We start from the raw sequence: 12,585 nt of genomic DNA on the forward strand, positions 1-12,585 counted from the left end.
CGGTAGTCAGCTAGTCTGAGGACAACAACGGTAGTCGGCTAGTCTGAGAACAACAACGGTAGTCAGCTAGTCTGAGAACAACAACGGTAGTCAGCTAGTCTGAGAACAACAACGGTAGTCGGCTAGTCTGAGAACAACAACGGTAGTCGGCTAGTCTGAGAACAACAACGGTAGTCGGCTAGTCTGAGAACAACAACGGTAGTCGGCTAGTCTGAGAACAACAACAGTAGTCGGCTAGTCTGAGAACAACAACGGTAGTCGGCTAGTCTGAGAACAACAACGGTAGTCGGCTAGTCTGAGAACAACAACGGTAGTCAGCTAGTCTGAGAACAACAACGGTAGTTAGCTAGTCTGAGAACAACAACAGTAGTCAGCTAGTCTGAGAACAACAACAGTAGTCGGCTAGTCTGAGAACAACAACGGTAGTCGGCTAGTCTGAGAACAACAACGGTAGTCGGCTAGTCTGAGAACAACAACGGTAGTCAGCTAGTCTGAGAACAACAACGGTAGTTAGCTAGTCTGAGAACAACAACGGTAGTCAGCTAGTCTGAGAACAACAACGGTAGTTAGCTAGTCTGAGAACAACAACGGTAGTTAGCTAGTCTGAGAACAACAACAATGTGAGTCAGCTAGTCTGAGAACAACAACAATGTGAGTCAGCTAGTCTGAGAACAACAACGGTAGTCAGCTAGTCTGAGAACAACAACAATGTGAGTCAGCTAGTCTGAGAACAACAACAATGTGAGTCAGCTAGTCTGAGAACAACAACAATGTGAGTCAGCTAGTCTGAGAACAACAACAATGTGAGTCAGCTAGTCTGAGAACAACAACGGTAGTCAGCTAGTCTGAGAACAACAACAATGTGAGTCAGCTAGTCTGAGAACAACAACGGTAGTCAGCTAGTCTGAGAACAACAACGGTAGTCAGCTAGTCTGAGAACAACAACGGTAGTCAGCTAGTCTGAGAACAACAACAATGTGAGTCAGCTAGTCTGAGAACAACAACAATGTGAGTCAGCTAGTCTGAGAACAACAACGGTAGTCAGCTAGTCTGAGAACAACAACGGTAGTCAGCTAGTCTGAGAACAACAACGGTAGTCAGCTAGTCTGAGAACAACAACGGTAGTCAGCTAGTCTGAGAACAACAACAATGTGAGTCAGCTAGTCTGAGAACAACAACGGTAGTCAGCTAGTCTGAGAACAACAACGGTAGTCAGCTAGTCTGAGAACAACAACGGTAGTTAGCTAGTCTGAGGACAACAACGGTAGTTAGCTAGTCTGAGAACAACAACGGTAGTCAGCTAGTCTGAGAACAACAACGGTAGTCAGCTAGTCTGAGAACAACAACGGTAGTCAGCTAGTCTGAGGACAACAGCGGTAGTCAGCTAGTCTGAGAACAACAACGGTAGTCAGCTAGTCTGAGAACAACAACGGTAGTCAGCTAGTCTGAGGACAACAACGGTAGTTAGCTAGTCTGAGAACAACAACAGTAGTCAGCTAGTCTGAGAACAACAACGGTAGTCAGCTAGTCTGAGAACAACAACGGTAGTCAGCTAGTCTGAGGACAACAACGGTAGTCAGCTAGTCTGAGAACAACAACGGTAGTCAACTAGTCTGAGAACAACAACGGTAGTCAGCTAGTCTGAGAACAACAACGGTAGTCAGCTAGTCTGAGAACAACAACAATGTGAGTCAGCTAGTCTGAGAACAACAACGGTAGTCAGCTAGTCTGAGAACAACAACGGTAGTCAGCTAGTCTGAGGACAACAACGGTAGTCAGCTAGTCTGAGGACAACAACGGTAGTCAGCTAGTCTGAGGACAACAACGGTAGTCAGCTAGTCTGAGAACAACAGCGGTAGTCAGCTAGTCTGAGGACAACAACGGTAGTCAGCTAGTCTGAGGACAACAACGGTAGTCAGCTAGTCTGAGAACAACAGCGGTAGTCAGCTAGTCTGAGAACAACAGCGGTAGTCGGCTAGTCTGAGAACAACAACGGTAGTCAGCTAGTCTGAGAACAACAGCGGTAGTCAGCTAGTCTGAGAACAACAGCGGTAGTCAGCTAGTCTGAGAACAACAACAATGTGAGTCAGCTAGTCTGAGAACAACAACAATGTGAGTCAGCTAGTCTGAGAACAACAACGGTAGTCAGCTAGTCTGAGAACAACAACAATGTGAGTCAGCTAGTCTGAGAACAACAACAATGTGAGTCAGCTAGTCTGAGAACAACAACGGTAGTCAGCTAGTCTGAGAACAACAACAATGTGAGTCAGCTAGTCTGAGAACAACAACAATGTGAGTCAGCTAGTCTGAGAACAACAACGGTAGTCAGCTAGTCTGAGAACAACAACGGTAGTCAGCTAGTCTGAGAACAACAACGGTAGTCAGCTAGTCTGAGAACAACAACGGTAGTCAGCTAGTCTGAGGACAACAGCGGTAGTCAGCTAGTCTGAGAACAACAACGGTAGTCAGCTAGTCTGAGAACAACAACGGTAGTCAGCTAGTCTGAGAACAACAGCGGTAGTCTGAGAACAACAACGGTAGTCAGCTAGTCTGAGAACAACAACGGTAGTCAGCTAGTCTGAGAACAACAACAATGTGAGTCAGCTAGTCTGAGAACAACAACGGTAGTCAGCTAGTCTGAGAACAACAACGGTAGTCAGCTAGTCTGAGAACAACAACGGTAGTTAGCTAGTCTGAGGACAACAACGGTAGTTAGCTAGTCTGAGAACAACAACGGTAGTCAGCTAGTCTGAGAACAACAACGGTAGTCAGCTAGTCTGAGAACAACAACGGTAGTCAGCTAGTCTGAGAACAACAACGGTAGTCAGCTAGTCTGAGAACAACAACGGTAGTCAGCTAGTCTGAGAACAACAACGGTAGTCAGCTAGTCTGAGAACAACAACGGTAGTCAGCTAGTCTGAGAACAACAACGGTAGTCAGCTAGTCTGAGAACAACAACAATGTGAGTCAGCTAGTCTGAGAACAACAACAATGTGAGTCAGCTAGTCTGAGAACAACAACGGTAGTCAGCTAGTCTGAGAACAACAACGGTAGTCAGCTAGTCTGAGAACAACAACGGTAGTCAGCTAGTCTGAGAACAACAACGGTAGTCAGCTAGTCTGAGAACAACAACGGTAGTTAGCTAGTCTGAGGACAACAACGGTAGTTAGCTAGTCTGAGAACAACAACGGTAGTCAGCTAGTCTGAGAACAACAACGGTAGTCAGCTAGTCTGAGAACAACAACGGTAGTCAGCTAGTCTGAGGACAACAACGGTAGTCAGCTAGTCTGAGGACAACAACGGTAGTCAGCTAGTCTGAGGACAACAACGGTAGTCAGCTAGTCTGAGGACAACAACGGTAGTCAGCTAGTCTGAGAACAACAACGGTAGTCAGCTAGTCTGAGAACAACAACGGTAGTCAGCTAGTCTGAGGACAACAACGGTAGTCAGCTAGTCTGAGAACAACAACGGTAGTCAGCTAGTCTGAGAACAACAACGGTAGTCAGCTAGTCTGAGGACAACAACGGTAGTCAGCTAGTCTGAGAACAACAACGGTAGTCAACTAGTCTGAGAACAACAACGGTAGTCAGCTAGTCTGAGAACAACAACGGTAGTCAGCTAGTCTGAGAACAACAACGGTAGTCAGCTAGTCTGAGAACAACAACGGTAGTCAGCTAGTCTGAGAACAACAACGGTAGTCAGCTAGTCTGAGAACAACAACAATGTGAGTCAGCTAGTCTGAGAACAACAACGGTAGTCAGCTAGTCTGAGAACAACAACGGTAGTCAGCTAGTCTGAGGACAACAACGGTAGTCAGCTAGTCTGAGGACAACAACGGTAGTCAGCTAGTCTGAGGACAACAACGGTAGTCAGCTAGTCTGAGGACAACAGCGGTAGTCAGCTAGTCTGAGGACAACAGCGGTAGTCAGCTAGTCTGAGGACAACAACGGTAGTCAGCTAGTCTGAGAACAACAGCGGTAGTCAGCTAGTCTGAGAACAACAGCGGTAGTCGGCTAGTCTGAGAACAACAACGGTAGTCAGCTAGTCTGAGAACAACAGCGGTAGTCAGCTAGTCTGAGAACAACAGCGGTAGTCAGCTAGTCTGAGGACAACAGCGGTAGTCAGCTAGTCTGAGAACAACAACGGTAGTCAGCTAGTCTGAGGACAACAACGGTAGTCAGCTAGTCTGAGAACAACAGCGGTAGTCAGCTAGTCTGAGGACAACAGCGGTAGTCAGCTAGTCTGAGGACAACAACGGTAGTCAGCTAGTCTGAGAACAACAACGGTAGTTAGCTAGTCTGAAAAAAATCCACAATGTCAGTTAGTCTGCCTTAAAGATAGACCAGAGGAGGCTGGTGAAGGGAGGACAGCTCCTAGTAATAATTGGAGATGAATAAAGTGTACGTTATGAAAGCATGTTTGATACTGTTACCTTCATTACAGCCTTACAGCTGTCCTCTGATTTAAGTGACACCAGCCTCCAATGAGGTTCTCAGTGATATGTTGCATCATACACAGTGGGAGGAGGATTTCTGCTTCAACAGTTGTGTGTGATAGATAGTATTTCTGAAGTAGTTTTCTACCCTCCACCACAGGGCAATGCCAATGAACAGCCTGCAGCAACTACTGAACCCCACAGCCCATTCTTAAATGATGGACAGACTCCACTTGGCTTCGAGTCCAGGTAACACACACACACACACACACTCTGAAGGCCTGCACTCCCCAAAATGCATTGAAGTTGGTCTCTCACCCCAGCACAGCAGCTTCCCAGCTCCAACCTGTGTAAAGTCTTTGTTCTGTAATGTAGGTGTTAACATGAGTGGCCCAGCTAGTGGCCCACCCACGTAGAGTAGACCCCCTGACAGATGGTCTTTATTAGCCTGTTAGCTGTCCTGCTCTGCTCCCTCTGCCAACATCATCACTTGGCCGCTCATTAACCCAACGCCCTCTCAATACCTTCTCTGTCTGTCGCTCTCTCAATACCATCTCTCTGTCGCTCTCTCAATACCTTCTCTCTTGGTTGCTCTCAATACCTTCTCTCCTGGTTGCTCTCTCAATACACTTTCTCCTGGTTGCTCTCTCAATACCTTCTCTCTTGGTTGCTCTCTCAATACCTTCTCTCCCTGTTGCTCTCTCAATACCTTCTCTCTTGGTTGCTCTCTCAATACCTTCTCTCTTGGTTGCTCTCTCAATACCTTCTCTCTTGGTTGCTCTCTCAATACCTTCTCTCTTGGTTGCTCTCTCAATACCTTCTCTCCCTGTTGCCCTCTCAATACCTTATCTCTCTGTTGCCCTCTCAATACCTTCTCTCCCTGTTGCCCTCTCAATACCTTCTCTCTGTTGCCCTCTCTCCTTCTCTCCCTGTTGCCCTCTCAATACCTTATCTCTCTGTTGCCCTCTCTCCTTCTCTCCCTGTTGCCCTCTCAATACCTTCTCTCCCTGTTGCCCTCTCAATACCTTCTCTCTGTTGCCCTCTCAATACCTTCTCTCCTGGTTGCTCTCTCAATACCTTCTCTCTTGGTTGCTCTCTCAATACCTTCTCTCCCTGTTTCTCTCTCAATACCTTCTCTCTGTTGCCCTCTCAATACCTTCTCTCCCTAACCTTACTTTGTTTCTTTCCCCATCTCTTCCTTCTCCTTCTCACTCCATTCTCTCTCTCCGTCTCTCCTCTGTGCAGTGTGAACGTCCACATGCGCTGTCCACTGTGTGAGTTGATCTTCCCGCCCAACTACGACCAGAGTAAGTTTGTGGAGCATGTAGAGAGCCACTGGAAGGTGTGCCCCATGTGCAGCGAGCAGTTCCCCCTCGACTGTGACCAGAAGGTCTTTGAGAACCACGTGCTCACCCACTTTGACTCCGCCAACGTGCTCAACTTTGACTAAAAACCTCATCCCCGCTACAACCCTCTGTCAGTCGCCACTGAAATGAAACTGCCTTGCTCTTTTCCCCTGACACATGTAACAGGTGTGACGATCTCATTCTGATTCACCTTTAGGACCGGTGGCGTTTTGATGAGCGTCTTTTATTAACTAGGGAAACGGTCTTCTTATTCGGCAGTGTGATTGGTGCTCTGATTTGATGTATAATTCAGATCAGGGCTACATATATCTGTGTGAATCAGTCTTTAATATGAAGTGTCCCATTTTATTTGTTATTCCTCTGATTGTATTAGTGAGATGTTATGGCTGTGCTCATCTCTGACCCCTCGGATCAGTCCCAGACACTACTAGACTATGTGAAGTCAGGGAAAGTAAGCTACATCAAACATGCATTTCAACTGTTCCAACCCAAATGCTTTCCCCTGAGCTTCATAGTCAAATTCAGGTATTCATGATGTTTAGAAAGCAGCCACCTCGCTGCACTATATGCAGACAGACGGGACAAATCATTTGCTTCTAAACCTGATTATTATATTATCTTTAAATCATCTATTGTAGAATCATCTTTTAAGAGCCAACGGCGTTATAAGCTTTTTCAGTATGTCTGGTTAGAAAGAGCTGTTATATTTTAGTGTCAGTTGATTCTCATGATTTAGTCCACTGGTTTGGTTGTCTGAATAAAGAAGTCATGTTTCACCTTTCGCTACTGATTAACATGCATGCCAGGATTCTGTTATTTCACGATTATACAAAACCTTTGATTTCTTTGAGTCCCATGTAATGACATCTTAACTAATAAAGTCTGTTTGGAACAATATAGAGTATCAGACTATAATATAGCCACTTACTTCCATGCCTTGTACACATACATACTCAGACCTGGGTCTCAATGTAAAACATCTGTAATGGTGCAGAAATGTCCAGGAACACAGAGGCAGTTGTATTGTAATCACAGCTACATTCCTAAAGCAGCTAGTTTTGTACATCAGTCAGTTACTAAACAACCTCTGCTGTTGCCTTAGTTTATAGGGGTGGCAGGTAGCCTAGTGGTTAGAGCCAGTAACCAAAATGTTGCTAGATGGAATCCTCGAGCTGACAAGGTAAAAATCTGTCGTTCTGCCTCTGAACAAGGCAACACACTGTTCCCCGGTAGGCCGTCAGTGTGTTGCCTCTGAACAAGGCAGTTAACACACTGTTCCCCAGTAGGCCGTCAGTGTAAATAAGAGTTTGTTCTTTAACGGACTTGCCAAGTTAAATACGAGTTAAATAAATAAATATATAGGATACATACACACAGTCATTCTCCAGAAACATATGAAAATATAATTTAATGCACTTGACACAATACATTTACTATACACAATATATCAAATACTTCCCTCCATATGGCAGTATAATACTGTCAATGACCATCTACATAATGCATTCCCTATTTAATGCACTACTTTTGACCAGAGCCATATGGACTATAGAGGGAATAGGCTACCATTTGGGACGCAACCTTAACGTGTAGTTCCATAAGGACATTGATTTCCGTGATGTTTTGATTGGGTTGTTGATTAGCCCCTTGCTCTCTCTGATCACCAGTATGACACAGTACCGTTTATTAGACTACATAGAGGCTAGAGGGACAAAATACCAGAATTGAGATCTGGCCATCTTTTATTTTGACAAGAATGTCTACTGTAACTCAAGTTAGCCATTCCTGAAGCTATACACAGATACTTACGGGATTGGAACTCAATCTTGTGGTCTACAATTCAAGGCAACCAGATACATAATCTCAACCCAGGAAACACTGGAGACCTGAACAAATGGAAAACTCCTTGGAAAGGTGGAGTACTTCCAGTCTGGCTCTCTCTAGTTCCTGTGACTGCTACATGTCAGGTTGGTGTGTGCAGCAGAGAGGTGGAGTACTTCCAGTCTGGCTCTCTCTAGTTCCTGTGACTGCTACATGTCAGGTTGGTGTGTGCAGCAGCAGAGTTATTGGCAACTGGTTACTACAAAGTGCTTAAATGCTTCACCCGGCTTTGGCGAAGAGGATAACTGCTCAGCACCCTAGAATGGAAGGGTTCTGGATAACTGGGACTGCTGTGACACCCAATCCCAAGATTCCAGTGAACAGCATAACAGCTGACTCTAAAATACTTTGTGTTTCCCAAATGGCTCCCTATATAGTGCACTACTTTTGTTTGACCTGGACCCACATGGCTCTAGTCAAAAGTAGTGCGCTATATAGGGAATACGGTGCCGTTTGGGACGCATCCTATCAGAACACACAGGCAGGATTGTGGTGCTGAAATGCTTGTGGTGAATTGTCACCTGAGTCTTTTAGTTCTAAAACACAAAACAAGTGAAAATCCTGGCAAAGTGAATCATAAAAATACACTTTCAGAACAGGACACGAAAAATATAAGAGCTTACTATTTCACACCTGATTATGAAAGTTTATACATCTTTCAGGAATATATCGTCATCTTTGACAAACATTCAGATTTTGTGATGGTGTGGTGGTGATGCTTGCTTTCTCCCCTGGCCTCACCACTCTCATGCCTCTTCTTTTCAAACACAGCATTACCTGAACACTCAAGTCAAATTCATTGGGTTGCAACGTACACAACATATCTGTATGTAAATGTTTTGCTCTGGCGAACAGCCCAGAAGCATGGCTGTGAACCTCGACTCATGGTGATGTCAAGACCATTGGGAACTCGCAGGGAAAAAAACTGATCAAATCATGATGTCAGTGATTTTCAGGTCGGAAAGTCAGAGCTCTAGAAAGATGCCAGAGTTTCCGAGTTGGATGACCGTTCGGAATTCCCAGTCATAAAAAGAAAAGATCCCTGGGAGAGTTCCGAGGTGTTTTGAACGTGGCAATACGAGCTCTTTCAAACGCATCATCATCTTAACAGCAAGCCCCATGTGCCAAAAACATTATCAAAAAGACACATGATCGCTCAATGGTGACAAAGTAAACAGCTGTGAAGAAAATACATTCCAAAAAATAAAAAATAAAAAAATATATCTATACAAATAAGGTGATTTTAAAGCATGCAATAAAAGAGTAGAGTACTGGGTCCATAGAAACAGAATCACTAGAACAGGATGATGTTCAAGGGATTCTATTTCTGTGGGGACGGTGCTACTGCTGCATCTTGTGGATGTGGGTGGAGACTGGCGGGTGGATGTGGGCGGAGACTGGCAGGTGGATGTGGGTGGAGACTGGCGGGTGGAAGTTGATGGTGTGGTGCCTCAGGCCCTGGGACGTCTTGTAGCTCTTCCCACAGCGGCACTTGAAGGGCTTGCGGATGTGGACCTGTGTCCGGTGGCCGTTCTTGGCGTGGTACTTGATCCCGTTCACATTCTGAATGAGGGGGAGGGGACAGAGTGGAAGAGGGCAGAGTAAGCTAAGTTTGAATTAGTCCAGTGTTCACCAACTCCAGTCCTGGGGTGCTACTGGGTGTGTACAGGGCCCTTTGATCTAGCCCTGATTCATACACATCTGATTCAAATATTCAACCAATCAGGGTCTTCGACTGGATTTGGAGAACACTGGATCAGTCTCCTATAACAGTCATGAGTCTCTCACCACACTACAGTACCCTAGATTCACCTAGAGATGTCTTCAGTCAACTAAACCTGAGTCAGCGCTCTACACAGCTCTTTGCATGTTTACTGTACAGCCTAGTGAGAATAGAATAAAAATATACTTGATCATTTCTACATCTCGCAAATGATTCAACAATATTTGTCCAGATGTCTTCTGTCAGCTGATCTAACTCAACGTCCTTCATCTCTGCGTGCTTCCTGTACAGCCTAGAGCAGGCCTGTCAATTTCATTTAGCCCCGGGGGCCGCATTCGGTCTTCAACGCTCTCCGGGGGCTGCACTGAAAATATATTTCCTCACTGTAAAAATGTGCAAAACAATTGTCCTATACTTTTTTATACTCCCTGACTGTCTAGCTTTCACTTGGGTGATTATCAGTGAGCTGGACACAGTCAAGATACTGTATGAATGTAGGTACAATATCATTTGTACGCAGTTTCAAAATGGTTTTACTCATTTTAAAGTATATTGAGTTCACAGGAGACTGCTGAGGAGAGGACGGCTCATAATAACGTCTGTAACAGAGGAAATGGAATGGCAACAAACACCTGGAAACCATGGAAACCATGTGATTGATGTATTTGATACCGTTCCACTAAGCTGGTTGAGAGAATGCCAAGAGTGTACAAAGTTGTCATCAAGACAAAGGGGGGCTATTTTGAAGAAACTCAAATATATTTGTTTAACAGTTTTTTGGTTACTACATGACTCCATGTGTTATTTCATAGTTTTGAAGTCTTCACTATTATTCTACAATGTAGAAAATAGTAAAAATAAAGAAAAACCCTTGAATGAGTAGGTGTCCAAACTTTTGACTGGTACTGTATATATGTTTCTTGTACAGCCTAGAGTCTAATACTAACTATATATCATGTTTCTTGTACAGCCTAGAGTCTAATACTAACTATATATCATGTTTCTTGTACAGCCTAGAGTCTAATACTAACTATATATCATGTTTCTTGTACAGCCTAGTCTACTACTAACTATATATAATGTTTCTTGTACAGCCTAGTCTACTACTAACTACATATCATGTTTCTTGTACAGCCTAGTCTAATACTAACTATATATCATGTTTCTTGTACAGCCTAGTCTACTACTAACTACATATCATGTTTCTTGTACAGCCTAGTCTAATACTAACTATATATCATGTTTCTTGTACAGCCTAGTCTACTACTAACTATATATCAGGTGTTTCTTGTACAGCCTAGTCTACTACTAACTATATATCATGTTTCTTGTACAGCCTAGTCTACTACTAACAATATATCATGTTTCTTGTACAGCCTAGTCTAATACTAACAATATATCATGTTTCTTGTACAGCCTAGTCTAATACTAACTATATATCATGTTTCTTGTACAGCCTAGTCTAATACTAACTATATATCCTGTTTCTTGTACAGCCTAGTCTAATACTAACTATATATCATGTGTTTCTTGTACAGCCTAGTCTACTACTAACTATATATTATGTTTCTTGTACAGCCTAGTCTACTACTAACTATATATCATGTTTCTTGTACAGCCTAGTCTACTACTAACAATATATCATGTTTCTTGTACAGCCTAGTCTAATACTAACTATATATCATGTTTCTTGTACAGCCTAGTCTAATACTAACTATATATCATGTTTCTTGTACAGCCTAGTCTAATACTAACTATATATCATGTTTCTTGTACAGCCTAGAGTCTAATACTAACTATATATCATGTTTCTTGTACAGCCTAGTCTAATACTAACTATATATCATGTTTCTTGTACAGCCTAGAGTCTAATACTAACTATATATCATGTTTCTTGTACAGCCTAGTCTACTACTAACTATATATCATGTTTCTTGTACAGCCTAGTCTACTACTAACTATATATCATGTTTCTTGTACAGCCTAGTCTACTACTAACTATATATCATGTTTCTTGTACAGCCTAGTCTACTACTAACAATATATCATGTTTCTTGTACAGCCTAGTCTAATACTAACTATATATCATGTTTCTTGTACAGCCTAGTCTAATACTAACTATATATCATGTTTCTTGTACAGCCTAGTCTAATACTAACTATATATCATGTTTCTTGTACAGCCTAGAGTCTAATACTAACTATATATCATGTTTCTTGTACAGCCTAGTCTAATACTAACTATATATCATGTTTCTTGTACAGCCTAGAGTCTAATACTAACTATATATCATGTTTCTTGTACAGCCTAGTCTACTACTAATTATATATCATGTTTCTTGTACAGCCTAGTCTAATACTAACTATATATCATGTTTCTTGTACAGCCTAGTCTAATACTAACTATATATCATGTTTCTTGTACAGCCTAGAGTCTACTACTAACTATATATCATGTTTCTTGTACAGCCTAGAGTCTACTACTAACTATATATCATGTTTCTTGTACAGCCTAGTCTAATACTAACTATATATCATGTTTCTTGTACAGCCTAGTCTAATACTAACTATATATCATGTTTCTTGTACAGCCTAGAGTCTACTACTAACTATATATCATGTTTCTTGTACAGCCTAGAGTCTACTACTAACTATATATCATGTTTCTTGTACAGCCTAGAGTCTACTACTAACTATATATCATGTTTCTTGTACAGCCTAGTCTACTACTAACTATATATCATGTTTCTTGTACAGCCTAGAGTCTAATACTAACTATATATCATGTTTCTTGTACAGCCTAGTCTACTACTAACGATATATCATGTTTCTTGTACAGCCTAGTCTACTACTAACTATATATCATGTTTCTTGTACAGCCTAGTCTAATACTAACTATATATCATGTTTCTTGTACAGCCTAGTCTACTACTAACGATATATCATGTTTCTTGTACAGCCTAGTCTACTACTAACGATATATCATGTTTCTTGTACAGCCTAGTCTAATACTAACTATATATCATGTTTATTGTACAGCCTAGTCTAATACTAACTATATATCATGTTTCTTGTACAGCCTAGTCTACTACTAACTATATATCATGTTTCTTGTACAGCCTAGAGTCTAATACTAACTATATATCATGTTTCTTGTACAGCCTAGTCTAATACTAACTA

The 12,585-nt window shown here is 42.5% G+C and overlaps 2 protein-coding genes across 6 annotated transcripts in view; one reads left to right on the forward strand and one right to left on the reverse strand.

Moving 5' to 3' along the window:
- Window positions 1–6,699, forward strand: part of tax1bp1b (Tax1 (human T-cell leukemia virus type I) binding protein 1b) — a 35,092-nt gene extending 28,393 nt beyond the window's left edge. For all 4 annotated transcript variants that reach the window (XM_036936783.1, XM_036936801.1, XM_036936792.1 and 1 more), the window contains 2 exons: window positions 4,596–4,684; window positions 5,681–6,699. In XM_036936783.1, the coding sequence (XP_036792678.1) occupies window positions 4,596–4,684; window positions 5,681–5,885 (294 nt within the window). In that variant the 3' untranslated portion in view covers window positions 5,886–6,699. The remainder of the gene's footprint in view (window positions 1–4,595; window positions 4,685–5,680) is intronic.
- A 483-nt stretch (window positions 6,700–7,182) lies between these two features.
- jazf1b (JAZF zinc finger 1b) overlaps window positions 7,183–12,585 on the reverse strand; it is a 60,683-nt gene continuing 55,280 nt past the window's right edge. The window contains exons 5-6 of one of the 2 annotated variants that reach the window (XM_036936822.1): window positions 9,094–9,246; window positions 7,183–9,045 (exon numbers count right to left, since the gene is read on the reverse strand). In XM_036936822.1, coding sequence (XP_036792717.1) covers window positions 9,025–9,045; window positions 9,094–9,246 — 174 coding nt within the window. In that variant the 3' untranslated portion in view covers window positions 7,183–9,024. Of the gene's footprint in view, window positions 9,247–12,585 lie in introns of both variants that reach the window. The other variant, XM_036936813.1, reaches the window with a different exon arrangement.

Source organism: Oncorhynchus mykiss, chromosome 2 (genome assembly GCF_013265735.2).
Source record: "Oncorhynchus mykiss isolate Arlee chromosome 2, USDA_OmykA_1.1, whole genome shotgun sequence".
In the NCBI taxonomy this organism is placed as follows: domain Eukaryota; kingdom Metazoa; phylum Chordata; class Actinopteri; order Salmoniformes; family Salmonidae; genus Oncorhynchus; species Oncorhynchus mykiss.